This window comes from Alexandromys fortis, unplaced genomic scaffold (genome assembly GCF_014885135.2).
Source record: "Alexandromys fortis isolate MF-2015 unplaced genomic scaffold, M_Fortis_MF-2015_v1.1 scaffold_44, whole genome shotgun sequence".
NCBI lineage: Eukaryota > Metazoa > Chordata > Mammalia > Rodentia > Cricetidae > Alexandromys > Alexandromys fortis.
The window spans coordinates 10,627,151-10,649,173 of record NW_026067921.1 but is presented as its reverse complement, the minus strand read 5'-3'; the positions used below and the strand labels follow the sequence as shown (position 1 = coordinate 10,649,173).

At 38.6% G+C, this 22,023-nt stretch overlaps 1 protein-coding gene across 1 annotated transcript in view; it reads left to right on the top strand.

The window, feature by feature from the left end:
* Snd1 (staphylococcal nuclease and tudor domain containing 1) overlaps positions 1 to 22,023 on the top strand; it is a 399,970-nt gene that overhangs the window by 173,622 nt on the left and 204,325 nt on the right. Inside the window, exon 12 of the mRNA XM_050141445.1 lies at positions 6,689 to 6,789. Within this exon, the coding sequence (XP_049997402.1) occupies positions 6,689 to 6,789 (101 nt within the window). The remainder of the gene's footprint in view (positions 1 to 6,688; positions 6,790 to 22,023) is intronic.

Here is a 22,023-nt window from a genome sequence, read left to right as displayed (position 1 = left end):
GGAATAAACATTTTTATACCATTTTTATACTTGTTTTCAGAATCTTCACAAGGATTTGTAAAAGCAAGAGATATTAAAAGTTCACAGGTCAAAATAAAGAGAGAAAAAGAGAACCAAGAAGTAGGATCATATAACAGTGGAACAAGGTTAGGACTCTTGTACGGGGGGAGGGGGGGTTGGAGAGAGGGCTCAGAGCTTAAGAGATCTCACTGCTCTTGGGGAAGGCCAAACCCAGTTTTGATTCTAGCACCCACATGGCAGCTCACAATTGCTTGTAACTCCAGTTCTAAGGGGTTTAATGTCCCCTCTTCTGGCCTCAGTAAGTTCCCCGCATGCACATGGTACATTTAAACTTATACAACAAGCTCAGATCAAATAAATAAACGATTTTTTTTGTGCACTACAAAAGGAATATGGTATCAACGACTTGGGTCTCCTCTGTATGTGGCTTTTAGTACCTGGGCTGAGGTTGTCCAAATGGAGGTGTGCTGTACATATAAAACATACCAAATATTAAAGGCTTTGTACAAACAGTCTCAATATTAGCTTAATGTTGTTGGTATGATTGTAGTTTGTAAATTTTGTATGAAATAAATAAGATTAATTCCATCAGTTTTCTTTTAATACCCAATGTTGCTATTAGCACAATGTAAACATGCACACGTGGCTCTCATTTCTTACTCGTGTTTCTGTCACATATTGATTAGAAGCAGGTTAGTTTGTCAGTATGACAGTTGTGACAGTCGTTCAGATGCATTTATAGCTATATGTGGAAAGGTCATCAAAAGCAATTTGTTTTGAGGTTATTTTATCCCTAGATGAGTGGGTAACTGACCTGTTTAAAACTGATATATAATTATTTTAAGAATGATTACATAAGGTAGTTTTTACCAAGGAAAGGATTAAGGATGCATAATTTAAATATTAGGGGATATGTGTGGAAGGTCCTGTTAAGTCCAAAACAAACATATTCATGGTCTTTCTTTGTTCATTGTCTTCCTCGTTTAATAAGTCAAGAAGTATCCTGCGCAGAATTTCTCCAGTTAACCTACTAATTGAGATGGTTCACAGCATTCTCCTTCATTATCTTCAGTGAATAAAATATTCAATAACTAGTACCTGCAAAATTAATCCTTAAAACATTTAAACAAATACTAAATAGTATGTCATTCTTTAAAATAAGATCTACTTATCTCTAAGTTGGGATGAATATGGATGAGGTACACATTCTTGTTTGCTATGACTCCTTAAGGAGAAAAGTGTAGTTAATTGAGTCTGTCTGTCTAATGATTTCAGCAGTCTAATGATTTGAGTCAACATGTGTCTTATTTATGCATATATGTATGTGTAGGTGTGTTTGTTTATCTCATACATACTTATTTAGCACTTACTCTGTGCCAGGCACTGTTCTGAGAACATCAGTAACTGTTTATCTAAAAATAAGTGATGCTTGCATGGTACTTACTTAGAGTCATGCCCTGTTCTAATGTCTCATGCATACTAACGCTTTTCTTCCAAGCAGAGCAAGGCAGAGACACTTGCAGGTTCACACAGCTGCTCTGTAAGGTTGTTGGGAGCCACCTCTATATGCAGCCTGGCTGCTCCACTGCTGTCCTCTTAGCTGGCTTTAGTAGCTCTCTTGTTTTACTCCCTTTTATTTCTGGGCAGCGTGACTTGGATTTAGGTCCAGATGATGCCGTCTTTTCTGTGTCAGAGGTTCATAGATGTTCTCTATAACCACCTACAAATTCTGCAGTTAGAAAGGAGATAATAGAGCTCCTTTCTAACGTTAGAGCGTTTTTGTAGCTTCCTGTGAATTTATGATTCACTGTGTTAACTAATAGGTAGGATTATGTGGAAGTTATGCAAAATAGTTTCATGTAACAGCTGTATTTATATTAAAAGTAAACTTAATCCATTAGCTGGAAACGTTGTGGATATGCAGTTGCTCTTCTCCTTACCCCACTGTTAACACTTAGGTAGGTCACATTTCCTTATTAAATTAGCATCTATCAAGTTCTTTGGTGTTTTGGTGTTTTCAAGTCATTACTTAAGTGAAGAATGTGCGTAGATGCTCAGAGTGTAAGCATGGTCCAGAGTGATTGTTTTTATAATACAGCTGCTTTCAGGCTTTCCAGCAGACAGAAATGCAGAACAAGAAATACTATAATGTATTCTTTGCTTGCTTTGTCTCTCATGCTAGTTACCTCTTTTGGTAAACATTGGAGTTTCATCACAATTTTAAAATGCTTTTCCTTTCTCAGGCTTCCATCACCACACCCACAGTTGGAATTACTATTCTTGTTATAAAAAACAGCAGAGTTGCCAACAATTTCTCAAAGTGTCCTTAAAATGCCCTATCTTCTCATTTCAAAGGTATCTGTCAGAATTTTGAGCCTGAAAATATTCCTGATTACATACATTCATTCATATAACAAACATTTACTGTATTACTGCAAGTCACATGCCAATTCCTTCACTGAACAAAAGACATGGTTGTCAAACTCTTGGTGCTTACTAACTATGTTTAAGTTAATTGTGTAAAAGGAAGGTATAAATTACAAAGATTAAAGAACTTAGGATGTGATATTCCATTTTTATCTAGACTGTCTTTTATAAAATTAAATGGTACTATAAAACTCTAATGTAGATCTCTCAGGTCCATGTGAAGATGCCACACACATGTCGAGCAGCCATTTCTGGAGCATCTGCCATTGATGTTCTTTCTACATACCTTCAGCAGATCACATTCCATCATTTCATCATCAGCAGCATCTTTGCTAACATAGGAAGGACCAACTTTGTACTAATCAGTTCCCTCTCCTTAACTAAGGCCATTTCATATCAACCTAGCAAAAACCTGAAATACAGGTCATCATTTATTCAGACAGACATTTCTAAGTTTTCCAGTCATTTTAATTGAACTTGTTTAAACTTTGGATTTTCAGAGTGATTGACAGGTCAGTGATGAATATCTGGAGATGAAAAACACCAAGTAAAGGAACAGATCTGAGAATCCACAGGAGAGGGACATAAATGCTAATTACACATAGACTTTAATTCCTGGTTTGTCATAGTTGCCTGCAGGTGTGTATCTTGGCTGTGGTCTATTCTCAGAGCCTCATTTGTATCTGAGATTTTCTTTAATAATATTGCCGCCATGAAGAGCTCTTTAATCTCTGACTTATTTGCAATTCTCTTTCTCTTGACATAGGAAATAATTAATTGAAAGATGAATGTAGTTGTTATTTCTTTTGGTTAGTGAATATTAAAGGGTGTGTGTGGGAGGTGTATCCCATGGGTTCCCTTGGAAGGCAGTCCCTGGGAGGCACCTCAGGCTGACCTTCTGGCCTGGAAGCACAGGTGTTCCGCTGTTGTCCTTACTCCACCATAGCCACACTACTCCTGTTGTGACACTGTTGAATAGAGAATGTTCCCAGTAATACTTCTATTCTAATAGTTGACCCCTTTCATCTGGTTGAGGAGGAAGCTTAACATTAGCATGTACGAGGTACTTTTGAGATTCACTTCATTTTTAAGCATTGATAATTTTTTTCTTTCCTCCTGCTAATAGGAATTAGGGGCATGAATTTGTTGAATGGTTTATTGAAAATTCAGGGGTCTGTCTACTTTGTTGTTTTCATTTATTTAAAAATTCTTTTATTCTTCGAAAATTTCATACAATGTATTTAAATCATATTCTTGTCTCCTAGTTCCTCATAGATCCATTCCTATCACCTTACCCCGCCCCCCAACTTCACTTTCCTTTTTTCCTCTTTTTAAATTTAATAACTCATCAGCTCACTTTTGCAGTCCATATGTTTCTGGGTATGGACCATCTCCTGGAATATGATGACTGTACCAGAAGCCACACCCTTAAAGAAAATCAACTCTCCCTTCCTGGTAGCCCCTCAGCTTAGGTGGGGCTAATGAGACCCTTGCTATTTCTTTCTGGACTGTTGACTTGGTTGATCTCGTATGGCTCTTGAGCAGACTACCATAGCCGCTATGAGCTCATAAGTGCAGTGATCCTGGCAGGTCCCATGGCCTCTGGCTCTTAAGATCTCCGCTCCCCTCTTCTAGGATGGTCCCTGAGATTTGGGGAAAGGTTGTGAGATAGATTTCCCATTTGTGGCTGATACTTGGTTTGGCCACCCGTTCATGCTTGGCTGACATTTTGACCTCCTATATGTGCTTTTCTCCATGGCTTCAGATACTCTTGTTAGTTTTACAGCTTCTTACTTTTGTAGTTACGCTGGAGGCCTTTTCTTCAGAGTTCTGAGTGAACTAACTTACCTAGAGACTTCTTTCTAGAGTCTGCATCACCCATGCTCCCTTCCATGTCTTGTCCTGACTTTGTCCTATAGTAACTGAGTTCAGCTATATGCAAGGAAACATTTTAAAACTCTGAAGTATTTGTAGGTTAATTCCCTGTCTCTGCACATTTCTCATATTTATAACATTTGAGTGCAGATGCCTGCTTTTAGGAGCCATCCTTACTTAAGTCATCTTCATGATTTACCCAGTTTCAATTCTTTGTGCCTGGTTTCTGATATGGTTCCTATTTTTTTGGTTTGGCAGTTTTCCCCCACATTTAAAAGTATGATTTGGTGGTCTCCAGGTTAGTAATTTGACAGTTGAAATTTTATGTGGTTTTTGAAAAACTTATGTATGTGTGTTCATGTTTGTATGTATGTGTCAATAACATATTTGTAGAGATTTAATTGAAGTCATCATTAGATGTCTTTTTTTTTTATTTTTGAAAGAAGTCTTTTATTGAATCTGGAGCTCACCAGTTTGTCTAGGGGTCCTTTTGTGTCTGCCCCCTGGTGCTGAGTTTACATGCATCTGCTGTTGTCCTTTTTTTTTTTTTTTTTGGTGGACATTGGGAATAGAACTCAAACACTTATGTTTTTGTGGGAAGCACTTTACCAGCTGAAACATCTCCTGAGTCCCTTCTTGATTTGTTTTTAAAATGTTTGTGAAGAACAGACAAACTAAAAGGATTGGATTGGTATTTACTAGCAATATATATGAACTTAATCTCTGTACAGTATGCTGTCTTTAGATGTACTTAGAAAAGGCATTCTTTACTCAGAAATAAATGGCTTCATGCCGCGTGAGTCAGAGTTTGTCTTTACTGTAGATGTATAAAGCTTGGCTAAGGCCCAAACCAAAGCTTACAGCTATGACCTGTAATGTTCCCTAATGAATCCCACATAATTAGTTATGACAAATGAACACACTTATATTAAACTATTTCATAAAGAGATAGTATTGTTCAGTGTCCCCACAGTTTCTTTATCGTACTCTGTTCTCATTTTATGCATGCAGCTTTCTATTTGTTTGCATGTTCTTTGTTCATTGAAAACTTAATGATTCTTCTGGTCTCCTCTGTCCTAGATACCTTTTATCCCCCCTCAAACCTTCCTAACTCCAACCGTGTTGCTATTAAACCTAGTTAGATGTGTCACTTCGATTTAGACACTGTGAAATCAGGTCCAACCATCCTTGTGATTGCATCTTGTTCTTCTTGATAGTTCTTTACTTGGCCCAGGAGAAGTTAGGGAAGACTGAGATTTCATGCAGTCTTTCTGAGGAGGCAAGTCATATATTTAGACACAGGTGTTTGATGCAGAAATGGTCTAAGAATTATTTTGTTGTAACATCTGGTGGTGGTACAAGAATTCTGCCAACCTAGTAGATTCAGTAGAATTTGTCTCATATAGGACTTTTGTTCAATCAGTGTTTTTCTTAATTTCTTTTTAAAATCAAACTATTCTTTTAGAGAGGCTTTAGGTTTAGGACCCTGCAGTATGTTGCCTTTGCATATGGGCTTCTTGCATTTAATAATACACATTTGAGCTTCCTCTGTGTCTGTTCATGTTCATTTCTGTAGTGAATAATAGTCCACCATCAGGATTTCCCAGTTTCTATTAATCTCTAGAAGGTTACCATCATTGCCTCTAATCATTGTCAGCTGTGAACAAAACTACTGCTAACTTCCACGTCTTCAACTCTCTCAAGTATATTCAAGGAGATATTTCTGAATTTATGCGTAGTTTAAGAAATTACTGAACTGTCTTCCAACATTTGTTATCAGTCGTGATTGCATTCCCAGCAGGGGTGAATGAGAATTTCTTTGCTCCAGACTCTTGCAAAACCTTTGTATTAACCCAGATTATGGAATTTGTCTTATAATAGGATAGACAAATTCCATGCTAAAACGGTCCCTTCATAACATAGGGTTGAGAGATACCTTTGCAAAACTGAAGATTCAACGTAGAGTCTTGTACAAGGCAGCCAAGTGGTTTATTACCAACCACCATCCTCAGCGCATATTCTATTGCTTGAAATTGCAGTTACCTAGTGAGATTTTGAGTGGATCATTGTTGCCAATATTTTCTCATCATCTATATATTTATTGTCTTTGTGTTGTTTGAGTCTTAGGACATTTCTTAATCAAATTGTTCTTTTTAGCTTCAAGAGCTTTTGGTGGGTTCTGGGTACTGTCCTTTCTCCATATGTCTTTTGTAGATCTTTTTTCTGCTATGTGTTAGCTGACTTTTTGTTGTTGCTTTTATCTCAGACCAATAAAGTCTGCCTGAGCTGATTGTGCGAGTGTCCATGACTGCCACTGAGATGTCATAGACTTCTAAACCTAACACTCTTGATTATTTATTTCCAGGTCAATGTGACTGTGGACTACATTAGACCAGCCAGCCCAGCCACAGAAACGGTGCCTGCCTTTTCAGAGCGTACCTGTGCCACTGTCACCATTGGAGGAATGTGAGTGTTATAACTGGCAGAGACTTGGCTTTGGTTTTAAGAAGCTGAATACTCTGCTCAGTCAAATGCCCCCCTTTCGCATTGCTTTGCTTTCTCTTGCACTTAACCCAGTGGAGTATAATTATGTGCCTGTGTGGCACTTTATATTTGTATAGTACTTTATAATCACTCATTAGCTAATCATATATTTCCATTATTGTTATTATTTAAGATTTATTGGGCTCTGTGTGGTTGGCCCTATGAAATACATTATTACTATTAATAATGCAATTTATTGAATATCAAGCTGTCCCTAGGTACTAACCAAAATTAGTTAAGAGCTTCTGTATGTTGGTTTAGAAAGGTTAATTTTAGAAGGGAGAGAGAAGCTAATCTAAGTGGACATTTTCTTTCTATAGAGATGATGTACTGGCTATGCCCCAGCTGCATTTCAAGGTCTCTAGGTCTCTGGGTAGTCTTGCTGATCAGAGTCTTTCAAGGGAAGTTTCTGACAATAGAGGCAGGAACCCTGCTGGGCCATGCTCTCTTAACATATAGTAAGACAATCAGTCAGTCCCCAGTAGCAATATACCATACGAGCACTATCCTTGTTCCCTCTCTCCTTAACAGTCCTAAGTGCTCTTTGTTACCAAACTGGTATTTTTTTGTTTCTTTGAAGGGGAGGCAAAGAATGGGGCTTTCATCAAAACAGGGATTGTCTTATTGAACTTACAATGAAGCCCAGTATGAGATACGCATATAAGTGACAGCAATAACCCAAAAAGGATAAATATCTTTTACTACGTAGCTTCTGATACATAATGTCTAGAACTCTCCTATGGGGCAGAAGCCTCCCCTCATTCTTGCTTTTGCATATGGAAGGACTATTTTTAGGGAGTTCCCACTCCTGTGTCAGCTTCTGACTGATCAGATACTATTTTGAAATGTGGAAAACTAGGTCAGATTTTGGTCGTCACTCTATCTATCTTGTATTTATTATCAATTTATCACCAGTTCTTTCAAACCGAGTGTATGTTTTTGTATTGGAAAATGCTGGAGATGAGTAACCTGTATTAGAATTGACTGGAGAAAACAGTAGCCGTTTCCATAGATTGCTGCGCCTGCTCTCCAGCTCCTGGGAAACAGTTTCATGTCTGTACAAACATGCATCTTTATTTTTGGCAGATGGCCTCCACCAACATTTAACACTTCATCAGAGTTGATTGTCTTACATACATACCACAAAAGTATATTTAAAAATCAATTTATAGTGCCAAAAATCAGATACCTGGGAACCAACTGTAGTTGGTTGTTTTAATATTTATTTATGCCTTGGGGGTGATGCCAACATGACCTCGTTTGAATTCCTTCATTAACTAACTTTTGGGTTTCTTTAATTTTTTAGAATAATCTGGGACAGCCAACTTTAATGTATTTTCACATTAGGAAAAGAGTTGTGGCTTTGCCCTGTAACTCAGACCTTCAGGTTCAAGTTTATTTTATCACTTAATCATTCTGTTCAGGTTTTTATTTAATAGTCCATCAAATATGGATTCACTAGGTGGAATGAGAGAAAGAGTTACTTCCCTAGTATTTCTATAATGGCTGTGCTGTTTACAGTTGCACAAATAGTGCTCGAGATCTCCATTCTGCAAACAGCCTTTGTGACTTGTTACTGTTCTGACCATGACTACTGGATAGAGGTGATACCTCACTGTCCTTTCAGGTCACTTTTTTTTTTTAATATGACTATGTTCTTTCTTCTCTCTCTCTCTCTCTCTCTCTCTCTCTCTCTCTCTCTCTCTCTCTCTCTCTCTCTCTCTCTCTCTCTCTCTCTCTGAGACAGGTTTCTCTGTGGTTTTGGAGTCTGTCCTGGAACTAGCTCTTGTAGACCAGCCTGGTCTTGAACTCAAAGAGATCCGCCTGCCTCTGCCTCCCGAGTGCTGGGATTAAAGGCGTGCGCCACCACTGCCCGGCAACTATGTTCTAATATGGTCATTTGTATGCTTTCTTTTAAGAAATTTTTATTCCAGTGATTTGCCTATTTCGAAGTTTAATCACTTGCTTTTTAGCTGTTGAGTTCTTTGTATTTCTTATGTATTCTGTACTTGGTTTATTTGGAAAAGAGAGACTTGATATAGTCTTGATACTAGAGGTTACCAATATTGTTGAAGCTATCATTCCCTAGGAATTTTTGTCTCCTCTTATTTTTGTGTGAGAGCTGCAGTAGCCAGCAGACACAAAGCACAGAGAATTTGTTGACTGATTTGTTAACTGTAATGCTGTTCGGGTCCCTTCAGGACACATACCTAGAAGTACTTGCATGTTTTGTTCCCTGGGTAACTACAGGTGTGTGTTTGCATGAGCACACACTTGCACATGCACCAGATAGGCTTTTAGGGTAAGCCATCAGGTTTGTTTGTTCTAGTCAGGACAGTAATTGAGAGTCTTCTTCTTTACTTGTTTTTGAAGCTTGATAATAATGATAGATTCCCTAGTTCTCAGGTGAACTTCCAGACTTGTGTTTGTGTTCCAGATGCAACTGGTTTGGTTTTGCTTATCTCCTTTCATCCCTGAATTTCCTTTAGTAAAAAAAGAAAAATAAACAATAGCTAAAATAATATTGTAGAAAAACGAGTTATTAATAAGTAAATTCAAATGTTTATCTCATATTAGGAATAATTTGTATTAAGACCCCTTTCTTCTGATTTAATGCTTACTTATTTAAAACTGTGTAGAAAAGAGGGTTTTATCTAAGCTTTATCAATTTTCTTAGATTTCTTTGTACAGCTATGTGGGTTGTAGGGCATGAATCTGCCATAGTGCCCACGTGGAGGGCAGAGGACACCTTGAAGGAGTTCTTTCTCTTCTTTTTACTATCTAGGTTCCAGGGATCTAACAAGTTGTCAAGACTTGAGCGGCACCTGTACCCACTGAGCCCATACTTTCAGATCTCCAGTGCATGAGAAACATGGGCACTTACTTGGTATCCTAGAGAACAGCATCTGAAGTGAGGAATTAAAAATACTAATTACAGAACCGTAGAAATTTCGAAGTTTTCTTTTCCTTTTTCTGTTGCAGTTCTCTGGCTCACTTGTTTTGCAGGCATTTTAAAAATCATAAAGTTATTCCTTATGTACTTACATATTGCTTAATGTTATTTTTTGAGAAGTATAATTAAAATAACAAGCACCACCGGGAAAAACTTGACTTGGAACCAAAGCAAATGACTGAACAAATCCAAGTTTTTGAGAGTGGGCCTCTGTCCCTGTCACTAGCATCTGCCCTGTACTTGCTGTGGTCATGGGCTGTGTGGGTATATTAAGGGTGTTCTATAGTAAGCACTTCCTCTCTGGAAGGCAGGCTCGTCAGGCTAGTGTGCAGTGCAGGAGAAACCTGTCCAAAGGATTGCAGGCTGCCATGCCTATGTGGCCTGTTCCACACCTCATGGCTCTCCTGTTGTTGCAACTCCCCTGACAGGAAGAGCACGTTTGAAGTTGGTGATTCCAGGGGAGTACGAAGAGAGAGGCAGATGAGATGGTGTCTTGCAGAGGGTTATTTTAAAAGAAACTTTTAGATGTACCACACATGCAAAATGTGTGAATTGTCTGTGTTCTCAGTAGGGCTCAGTGAAACCCTTACGGTTTTCCCTTGATGTATGGAAGGGATGTGATTCCCAGGTCCTTGCTGTTGTCACCCAGGCTGCAGCTCCCAGTGTCTAACCATCTAAGGAATTGATGCAGACAGGGTTCATCATTCCTCTGATAGATTAATTTTTTTTCTTGATTAACTTCACTGTGGAGTTGGCAAGAGCTGTTATCTGTTAATCAAAACAGTTTAAATAAAAAATAAAGAGATCAACCTTGAGTCTTTCTCATTCTCTAGCTCCCGAGTTGGGGATTTGCTGATCTTTTTAGGCCTGGTTTGTGATGTGAAGCTGTCAAGATGGCGCTTCCTGTTAATTACTTTTTATTGTATTTAAGACACTTAAATAACTCTTCTTGTGATTTAGTCTTCTATGTAATTAGCTGCAGTGATTAAAATCTCATTCTTTCCTTTTTTGCCAGTGCTTTCTTGAAAAGTGAAATTTTTCTGGGGTGACCTTTCCCTGTGCCGGACTTCTTAATTACTTTGAGCTCCAATTTAGCAAATCCATAAAAATCTATCAGCTTAATTTCATATTTTTCTGTATATTGTATTAAAATTCATTAAAATACACCTACAAATAAAACTAGGGTCAAGCTTCACACAGTTACACACTCCATTTTACTAGGTTCCCAACTTCACCCCTGGAAACAGCCGTCTCAGCAATTGTCAGCCAAGCCATTCCACACTGTTGCTCAGAGTATGGCACATTTCACAATGGTGAAATGGTGGAGGGGCCCATGTCTACAGACGGGTAAAGAATGGCTCATACAGGGAGTACAGACTACATTGGTTTTTATCTATCTTACAAGCTTAATTTTTAAGAGAGATGGTCTGGTTTTTGTAACAGGCTTGCTCTGTGTTTTCCACCTGTATTCCTGCCTCACCTTTCTTGATCCCTTCATAGCCTCTGCTACTCATCTTGATACCTGTATGAATATAGGGCCTTGCTGCCCGAGGGAGTGCTGTAGGACTTCTGGGTGACCTCTTTGTTCCAGGGGTGTCATCCAGCAGACTCAGCCCCATCTTTGCGAACCCCTTCTTCTGTGTGTGCATTGTTTACAGATTAACTTCACTTTCCTATAGTCATTTGAGTCAGACTTTTGAACTAGCAAGCAAACAGGCTGACTTTTGCTTTTCTTCGGTTTTTATTTTCAGGGAGTTTTGTTCCAGCTGCTCCACTGAAGCATTGGGCTGTCTTGTCTCACTCTGCTAGAATAATTCCTTTTTAATCCTGGTTAGTCCGTCCCTCCCCAGTCACAATAAAAGCATAAGTATCATGCAATCTCCAGCTTTTCTGCCTCAGGTTCCATAGCTTTGAAGCTCTCTCTGTTAGCCAGTCTACCCCTCAGTTTTCAATTCCTAAAACATAGCAGAAGTATTTCACTTTCAAACTAAACTTGTATGAAAGGATTCTCTTTCTGACCAGACCCCACCCCTACCTGCATTTAAAAGAGATGGTTGTTTTCTGGGAGGCATGGGCTTCTTGATTTGTGCACTTTTCACTTTGAGCAATAGAGAGACTTCTGTCGGTTTGTGTGTGTCATTAAGTGGTTAAAACACTTGAGACAGTAGATGACTCTGTCCTCTGATAGCTCAAGTACAGCAATCTCTGAAGAGATGTGCCCTGTGAGGCACTATAAGAACATGGCGGGGCACAAGTTCACTTGAAAATCGTGTTGAGTTTCAGGCAAATCTGTCTCTTTTATTCAAATATTTTGTCTTGCTTCTTTAAAGCTTTCGGTTTTTGATTACTTGATACCATCATTGCTTTATGGATCTTCAGTGTGGCTTTTTATAATGGCACCTGCAGATGTACAAATTGTGTGAGAGGTTTCTCTTTCCCTATATTTCTTTTTACAGTAGCAGTTGAGTGGGCTGCCTGGCTTCTGTGGACTTGAATATTTCTCGAGTTGATTTAGAACTCTCTTTTTCTTTTTCTCATAGCATTCCATGGAGAGCCCACGAGATAGCGAAGCTTTGCTTCAGACCAGGAAGTTGTTCTCGGGAAATACTGTCTTGGAATATTGATAAATGCAGGCCCAATAAGGGAGTGGTTGAGGCTGCTGTCTCCTAAGGACCATCAGGCTTGTGTTATTTACTTAACTTTATGTGTATGGGTATCTTGCCTGCATGTATATCTAGGCAGCACTTTTGAGCCTGGTACCCGTGGAAGCCAGAAGAGGGCATCAGATTCTCTATAAGTATGGCTGGATGATTATGAGCCAGTGTACCGTATAGGTGCCAGGAATCCAACCCAGATATTTTGACAGAGCAACCTTAACCACTAAGCCATTTTTTTTAGCACCTTAAGATTCAGTTTTATTTTTAATTATTTGAATATATGTACTTTAGAGTATAGGTATTTGTGGAATCCCAGGGAAGCTGTTGGATCCCTTAGAGGTTGAGTTCCTGGAGCTGCTAAATGTGGCTGTCGGGAACCCCCTCGGGTCCTTTGTAAGATGAGTAGTTTATAATGGCTGAGCTATCTTTCTATTCGTCCTTCTCCTCACCCCTTCGCTCTTCTTTCTTCTTCTGAAAAAGGTTCCCCAGACTGACCTCAAACTTTACTATTTACTGGAGGGTGGCCTTGTGTTCTTGACTCTTCTGCCTCAGCTTAGGTATAAGGTTGCAGGCATACTCCACCCAGCTTTTCTGATGGGTATTCACTGGCTTTGCCAAACTTATTTTTCCTTTTATTTTTTTATTGATATTTATTGAGTTCTACATTTTTTTCTGCTCCCCTCCCTCCCTGCCTCTCCTCTCCCCACTTCAATTCTACCTCAAGGTCCCCATGCTCCCAATTTACTCAGGAGATCTTGTCTTTTTCTACTTTCTATTTTCCATGTAGATCTTGGCCATTCTTATAGGTATAAGATGGAAAGGAATCTCATAGTTTTTTTGATTTGCATTTCTATGATGACTAAGGGTGTTGAACATTTCCTTAAGTGTCTTTCAGCCATTTTAGATTCCTCTGTTGAGAGTTCTCTGTAGGCTGTCGTTTTGTCTTGTTGGCCATGTCCTTTGCTTTACAGAAGCTTTTCAGTTTCAGGAGGTCCCATTTATTAATTATTTCTCTCAGTGTCTGTGCTGCTGGGGTTATATTTAGAAAGTGGTTCCCTGTGCCAATGTCTTCAAGTGTACTTCCCACTTTCTCTTCTGTGAGGTTCAGTGTGGCTGGCTTTATGTTGAGGTGTTTGATCCATTTGGACTTTAGTTTTGTGTATGGGTCTATTTTCAACCTACATGTTGCTATCCAGTTATGCCAGCACCACTTGTTAAATATGCTTTTTTTTTCCATTTGATATTTTTTGCTTCTTTATCAAAGATCAGGTGTTCGAAGATGTGTGGATTGATATCTGGGTCTTCTATTTGGTTCCATTGGTCTTCTTGTCTGTTCTTTTATGCCAATACCAGGCTGTTTTTAATACTGTAGCTCTGTAGTAGAGTTTGAGTCAGGGATTGTGATGCCTCCAGAAGTCCTTTTATTGTACAGGATTGTTTTGGCTATCCTGGGATTTTTGCTTTTCCAAATGAAGTTGAGTACCTTTTTATTGAGGTCTTTTTGCTGGGATTTTGCTGGACATTGTGTTTAATATGTAGATTGTTTTTGGTAAGTCTGCCATTTTTACTTTGTTAATTCTGCCTACCCAAGAGCATGGGAGATCTTTCCACTTTATGGTGTCTTCTTCAATTTCTGTCTTCAAAGATTTAAAGTTCTTGTCATACAAGTCTTCCACTTGTTTGGTTAGAGTTACTCCGAGATATTTTATGCTATTTATGGCTATTAATGAAGGATGTTGATTCTCTGATTTCTTCCCCGGCCCTTTTATCATCTGTGTACAGGAGGACTACTGATTTTTTTTTTTTTTTGAGTTAATCTTGTATCCTGCTACATTGCTGAAAGTGTTTATGAGTTGTAGAAGTTCCTTGGTAGAAATTTTGGGATCACTTATGTAAACTAGCATATCAGCAGCAAATAGTGAGAGTTTGACTTCTTCTTTTCCAATTTGTATCCCTTATCCCCCTTTGGTGACTTATTGCTCTAGCTAGGACCTCAAGAACTATATTGATATGGAGAGAGTTGACAACTTAGTCTTGTTCCTGATTTTAGTAGAATTGCTGGGAGTTTCTTTCCATTTAGTTTGATGTTGGCTGTTGGCTTGCTGCTTATTGCCTTAAATATGTTTAGGTATGTTCCTTTTATCCCTGTTCTCTCCAAGACCTTTATCATGAAGGGATGTTGTATTTTGTCAAATGCTTTTTCAGCATCTAATGAGATGATCATGTGGTTTTTATTTTTCAGCTTGTTTATATGGTGGATTACGTTGACAGATTTTTGTGTGGTGAACAATCCCTGCATCTCTGGGATGAAGCCGACTTGGTCATGGTGGATGATGGTTCTGATGTGTTCTTGGATTCGATTTGATAGTAGTATTTTATTGAGTATTTTTGCATCAATGTTCATGAATGAGATTGGTCTGTAATTCTCTTTCTTAGTATTGTCTTTCTGTGGTTTGGGTGTCAGAGTAATTGTAGCTTCATAAAGAGATTGGCAATGTTCCTTTTGTTTCTATTGTGTGGAGTAATTTGAGGAGTATTGGTAATAGTTCTTCTTTGAAAGTCTTGTAGAATTCTGAGCTGAAACCATCTGGTCCTGGCCTTTTTTTTTTTTTTTTGGTTGGGAAACTTTTGATGGCTGTTTTCTATTTCTTCAGCAATTATAGGTCTGTTTAATTTGCTTATCTGGTCTTGATTTAATTTTGGTAAGTGATATTTATCCAGAATGTTGTCCATTTCCTTTAAGTTTTCCAATTTTGGGGAGTACAGGTTTTCAAAATATGACCTGATGATCCTCTGTATTTCCTCCATGTCTGTTGTTATGTCCCCTGTTTCATTTTTGATTTTGTTAATTTGGATATTCTCTTTCTTCCTTTTGGCTAGTTTGGATAAAAGTTTGTTTATTTTGTTAATTTTCTCTAAAAACCAACTCTTTGTCTCATTGATTATTTGTATTGTTCTATTTCTATTTTGTTGATTTTAGTTCTCAATCTAATTATTTCCTTCTGTCTAATTCTCTTAGGTAAGTTTGCTTCTTTTTGTTCTTTTAATTCACTAGTGTGGAATTTTCCCAGCTACTTTATGTAGGCATTTAGTGCTATGCTTGAACTTGCCTCTTAACACTGCTTTTATTGTGTCTCTTAAATTTTGGTATGTTGTGTGGTCATTTCACTGAATTTTAGGAAGTCTTTAATTTCCCCCTTTTATTTCTTCCTTTACTCATTGATGATTCAGGTGAACATTATTTAATTTCCATGTGTTTGTTGGTTTTCTTGATTTTGTATCGCTGTTGACTTCTGGTTTTAAAGCATGCAGATCTGATAAGGCACCTTGGGTTATTCCAGTTTTTTTGTATTTCTTGAGTTTTTTTTTTTTTATTTTACCGAGTATATGGTCAGTTTTTTTTTTTTTTTTTTTTTTTTTTTTTGGTTTTTCGAGACAGGGTTTCTCTGTGGTTTTGGAGCCTGTCCTGGAACTAGCTCTTGTAGACCAGGCTGGTCTCGAACTCACAGAGATCCGCCTGCCTCTGCCTCCTCCCGAGTGCTGGGATTAAAGGCGTGCGCCACCACCGCCCGGCCTATGGTCAGTTTTTGAGAAGGTTCCATGAGGTGCTGAGAAGAAGGTACATTCTCTTCTGTTTGGATGGAATATTCTATAGATGTCTGTTAAGTCCATTTGAGTCATAACATTTGTTAGTTCTCTTATTTCTCTGTTCATTTATTTGTTTGATTGACTTGTCTAGTGGTGAGAGGGGAGTGTTGAAGTCTCCTACTATTAGTTTGTGGTTTTTTAATATATGATTTAAACTTGAGCAGTATTTCTTTGACATATGAGCGTGCCCTTGTATTTGGCATAGATGTTTAGTATTGAAATTTCCTCTTGATTGATTGTTCAGTGACAAATATGAAATGTCCTTCTTTGTATCATTTGACTTATTTTAGCTTGAAATCTATTTTGTTAGATAATAGGATAGCTACACCCATTTGTTTCTTAGGTCCATTTGATTGGTGTATTTTTTCCCAACCTTTTATTCTGAGACTATGTCTGTCTTTGAAGTTGAGATGCTTTTCTTGTATGCAGAAGAGGGATGGATTCTGTTTTCATATCCAATCTGTTAACCTGTGCCCTTTTATAGGTGAGTTGAGTCCTTTCACATTAAGGGATATTAATAACCAGTGGTTGCTATCTCCTGTTAATTTAGTTTTCATCATTGGTAATGTTAATTTGTGCATTTTTTCTTCTTTGGGATTTGCTGTAATGAGATCATAAATTATCTCTGTTTTGTTGATGTAGCCATCTTCCTAGGGTTCTAGTTTTCCTTCTAATATTTTGTGTAGGGCTGGGTTTGTGGCTAGGTATTGGTGAAATCTAGATTTGTCATGGAATATCTTGTTTTCTCCTTCTATGGTGATCGATAGTTTTGCTGCGTAAGTAGTCTGGGCTGGCATTCTTGATCTCTTAATGTCTGCATAATGCTTGACCATGACCCTCTGGCTTTCATTGTCTCCACTGAGAAGTCAGGTGTAATTCTGATAGGTCTACCTTTATATGTTACTTGGCCTTTTTCCTTTGCAGCTCTTAATATTTCTTTCTTCACTCTGTATGTTTAGTGTTTTGAGAAGACTTTTTTTTTTTTTTTTGATGCAGTCTATTTGGTGTTTTGTTAGGTTCTTGTATCTTTATGGGCATATCATTCTTTAGGTAGGGAAAGTTTTCTTCTATGATTTTGTTAAATTTTCCGTGTCTTTGAGTTGAACTTCTCCTATTTCTATAACTATTATTCTAAGATTTGGCCTTTTTATGGTGTCCCATATTTCATGGGTATTTTGTGTTAAACTTTTGTTAGATTTAATGGTTTCTTTAACTGATGAGTCTATTTCCACTATTGCATCTTAAGCGCTTGAGATTCTCTCTTCCATTTCTTGTATACTGCTGTTCATGCTTGCCATTTGTGGTTCCTGATCTTTTTCTCATGATTTCTGTTTCTATAATTCCTTTGGCTTGCGTTTTCTTTATTGTTTCTATCTCAGATTAAATGTCCTGAATAGTATCTTTTATGTGTTTGATTTTTTTTTTCTTAGTTTTCTTTAAGTGTTTTGCTGATATCTTCCATTTTTTTTGTTTGTTTTTCCCTCCATTTCTTTAAGGTAATTTCTCTTTTCATCTTTAAGAATTCTCTTGAGGTTATGTTTTAGATCATTTTCTTCTGGTTCATCCATATGTGGTTGTTCAGGTCTTACTTTTGTAGGGCCTTTAGGTTTTACTGGTATTGTTTTGCTCTTTGTGGTGTAGCATGTGATCTTACCTTTTCTACTCAACTTTTCCTCTAATAGGTGTGGTTGGGGCTGTCTGAGAGTCTGTTGAATAATCTTCTAGGTGCCAGTGAATCCAAAGCTCAGGTGGTTGTTCCTCGTGATACAGTCAGTGTCACAGTTCTAGTTACCCCGTTGGTTACTCCTGTTCCTGGAGATAGCTCAGTGCTCCTATGCTTTGTCTGCTTCCTTGGAGTTTGCTGTCTCAGGCCTACTTTGGCCTAGGCTGCTGGCTTTGATTTGTTTCTGTAAGTCTTGGTCTGGATCTCCTCCTGCAGAAGCCCTGGCTTGGAGTTGGACCTGTTGTGGTGGAGATCACCGACTGGATCTGGTTGCTGTCTCAGTCTTGATCCACCAGTGTTCTGGGACTCACCAGTGTTGGCTCCCAGGGCTGAATTTGCTCCTGGTTTCTGCTCCCCGTGGTGCTTGTTTACTCTGGCCCTCTCTGTCCTAGGAGTCTCATTCAGTTGTCTTTGCCAAATTTATGAAGAATTCCCCCCCCCCCCCCGCAAGAAACAGAAGTGATGTTATTTATTTTTGAGAAGTCCCCTGCTAGGCTGCCCTTGAATTCAAGATCTACCTTCCTTGGCCTCCGTAATGCTAGAAATACATGTGCATACAGCACCATACTTTGTCTCTAGACTTTTTTTTTTTTAACCTATATCTTGGATTAGTTTCTCCCTTACCGCAGTCCTGCACCCCAGACCATCTCAGATGGGAAAGGGTCAACTATCAGAGGCAGCCTTCCTTCTAGGGTATTGCTTTTTTTTTTTTTTTTTTTTTGTTAAGATTTATTTATTATGTACACAGTGTTCAGCCTCCATGTATGCCTGCAAGCCAGAAGAGGGTGCCAGATCTCATTACAGATGGTTGTGAGCCACCATGTGGTTGCTGGGAATTGAACTCTGGACCTTTGGAAGAGCAGACGGTGCTCTTAACCTCTGAGACATCTCTCCAGCCCTAGGGTATTTCTTCAATATCAGGTCCGGAGCAAGAAATCACTGAACTCAGTCAAGTTGTCATGGCCTACATGGTTCTGTGAGGGAGTTTTATGTACTTCCCAGGGCAGAACTGTCTACGAAGAGTTGTGTGAAGTCCCTCAGACATCCAGGCCACACAAGTTATCTGATTGTTCCAAAGTTACATTTCCTATTGTCTGCATTGGCTTTGGTATAGAATTGGAAGTCACATTTGTTTAAAGGGTATTCTCACCTTTAAAGGAGACTTGTGGAGTAATGAAGAGTGGCTACCAAATCTAGGGCTCTAAATTGAGGATTCTACAATTCAGCTTCCTTTCATCTAAGGTATTAGATCTTTAGTGGCTTCTAAAACCTTTCTACGTTCTTCTGTCTTATGGGTGTCCTCTGTAGCAAGGTGACAGTGTAGAGCACAAATCTGTGAAGGTGAACTCTTCCACGTGAGAACAGTGGACTAGTGGAATGGCAAAGACTTTACTTGGTGTTGGTTTTAATATTGTAATTAAAGTGGTTTGTTTCCAAAGCACCCCTCTCTTCAAATCTTATCCAGAAGGATGAGACAAGATAACCCAAAGAACTTAAAGCCACTCTGCCAGTAGATATTCAATGTTGTATATAATTTTATCAATGCACTTTTTGTAAGTCTTTGGTCTACAAAGATCCATGGGCCTTCAGTGGAATATCCACAGCCCTCTTTTTATTCATGAGCCTTTTAAAATGTTTTCTGCAAACAACTCATATTTTTGGGATTACACATAACAAGTCTGGGATAGCAGACATGCCTATAACATGCCTGCTCATAAATGTATTTTTTGAGTTTTTTTTCCAGGTGTCAGACAAGACAGTGATTCTGTGAGATTCAGGGAGACCTGGGGGTGCTCCATCTGTGCAGGCAGCTATTTTGAATGGGGTTCCTAATGAATGCTTTGATTGTGTCCTCAGAGCTTCCGCTATATGCTCCAAGTTTTCTGTCTTCTTAGTGATCATGCTACCATTTCTTCACCAATATGATCCCTTCTGCTTCCCATCTTTCAGGATCTGCACGTATTTCCCGCTGTGCGCTTAACATGCATTCTTCATAGCCATCATCATGAGAGCTTTGTTCTTTTTCTGTGTTGACCTTTGCCTTATTTTGTCGGAGCCTTTGTAAAGGACAGATGGTGGGCATAGTTTTTAGTCTGGCCATTCTGACCTTCATTCCTTCTTTATTTCTTTGGCTAGTGCACTTGATGCAGTTAGAAGGGACATTTGACATGGTTACCAATATCCAAAATTTCTAGGTTCTTTACATCATTTTCAATCCTTTAGTGTTTATAATTCCTGTAGTTGGCACAGTTATAAAGTGTTAAAGGAAATAGGGATGGGGTTTTTACAGATTTTTCTATCTCCCAGTTATGTTGATGCTTAAGAGATTGGCTACAGTTCATGCTGAATGGTCTCTTAAAAAGCAATAGAAATTGTACAGCCATTTTCAAAAAGGTTAAAAGTAGAAACAAACTGTTTATTTAGATGTAGTCTAAGACAAATTCTTTTCTTGCGTTTTTTGAGAAAGGCTTTCTTTGTATAGATTTGGAGCCTGACCTGGCACTTGGTCTGTAGACCAGGCTGACCTTGAACTCAGCGATCCACTGCAGCTGCCCCTAGTGCTGGGATTAAAGGTGCGCCACCATTGCTTGACTCTAAGACAAATTTTTTTGTGTTCCTCAGATTTTGTAGCCCACATTCACAGTGGAGTTTGTAAGTAAACAGACATGAAGTAAACCCTTTAATTTTACTAATAGATAGCTGTATAATCTTGGTCTCAGCTTAGTGTCTGCACGTTAGAGATATTAGTGGTGTGCCTCACACTGCTGTTAGAGATGTCCAGCCTACCAATCTCCACCCAGCCAGTCCCTGTAGACCTAACGCCTCTTCTTGTTTCCCTTCTCTCTCCTGTCTCTCCCTCCCTCTTATATTTCTAACCATTTTCTTTTCTTAGATAGTCCTCATTTACTGCGAATTTTCTTTCATGTTTTATATGCTATCTTTTTATTGTTTATTACATTCAAATGAGCTCAACCACAGAAAATATTCTCTAACTAATTAACCGAAACATTCATGTAGCATGTTGCCTGACCTGAGTGCTTATTGATAGAACATTTCTTTGGCTAGAATATTTAAGACACTAGGTTCAAATCTTACACTCTTTCTCCCAACACCTGCCACCCTCTGTCCCCCCCAAGGAATGACCAAACAAAACTCATGTCCCATTGAGTTATGGTGTAAATTTTACCATCGTGTTGATGGTAGAGCCCTTTGTTCACACAAGACAGTATCGATGGCAAAGTTCTTGCATAAATGTTGAGTAGTGTCTGTGTCATTCTCACCATTTCAAGAAATGCACCATGACTAGTAGTTAATCGTACCAGATGCCGTGGAATCAGCACTAGTATACAGCGTCTCCTCCTGTGCTTGCTCTAAGCTGGTGGACCAGGCACCTGCCGGCTACATCTGTTGGTGAAGTGGTGAAAATGGAAGGCCACCAATTTAATGTAATAGAAGTTTGGCACCCTCTAAAATAGCTTTCTTTTCCTTGTTGTTTTTATGAACATTTCTGCCTTAAATAAAAATGAATTTAAATTATGGAAAGATGTCAAATTTAAGAGATTTAGCCAGGTCCTCAGAGATAAGGTTATGGTATGATTTGTAGCTGTTTAAGAGCAGTGGCTTGGTGAAGGAGTTTGAGGCTGCTTTCTACATGTTACTGTGGGTTTCACATAGAGCCTTTTAGGTTTCTGATATATCTGCTTACAAATAAATAGTCAACAAACTGTTGCTCTAATTTGTGCCTCCATTGTATTGAAATTGTGATTTATCAGCTGTCAGAAGCAAGGGGAGCTTTTTACAGTCCTCATGCCATCTTCCTCCTTAAAAAAAAAAAAGTATCATCTTGGCATTGGCAACATCCTTTGTCTTTTTAAAGCAAGAAGTATTGCACTGCACTTTGCCAACACTGTGCTCTCAAAACCCTCCCTTTCTGAGAGGTGTGTGTTCCCTCATGTGTCGCTTTGCAGTCTCCAGTTGTGGATACATCAGACCAAGAAAAGGTTCACCAGAGTTTCCTTAGTTGCATATTGTATTTCAAAGCAGGAAACCAAGATATTCATCCCCCACAGGAAGGCAAGGTTAGGATGTTTTAAAGTTCTTAACCTCTTGTTTGGGCTTAGATATCATTTATATTAGAAAGATGACTCACTAAGCAAAACAGAAAATTCTGTTTT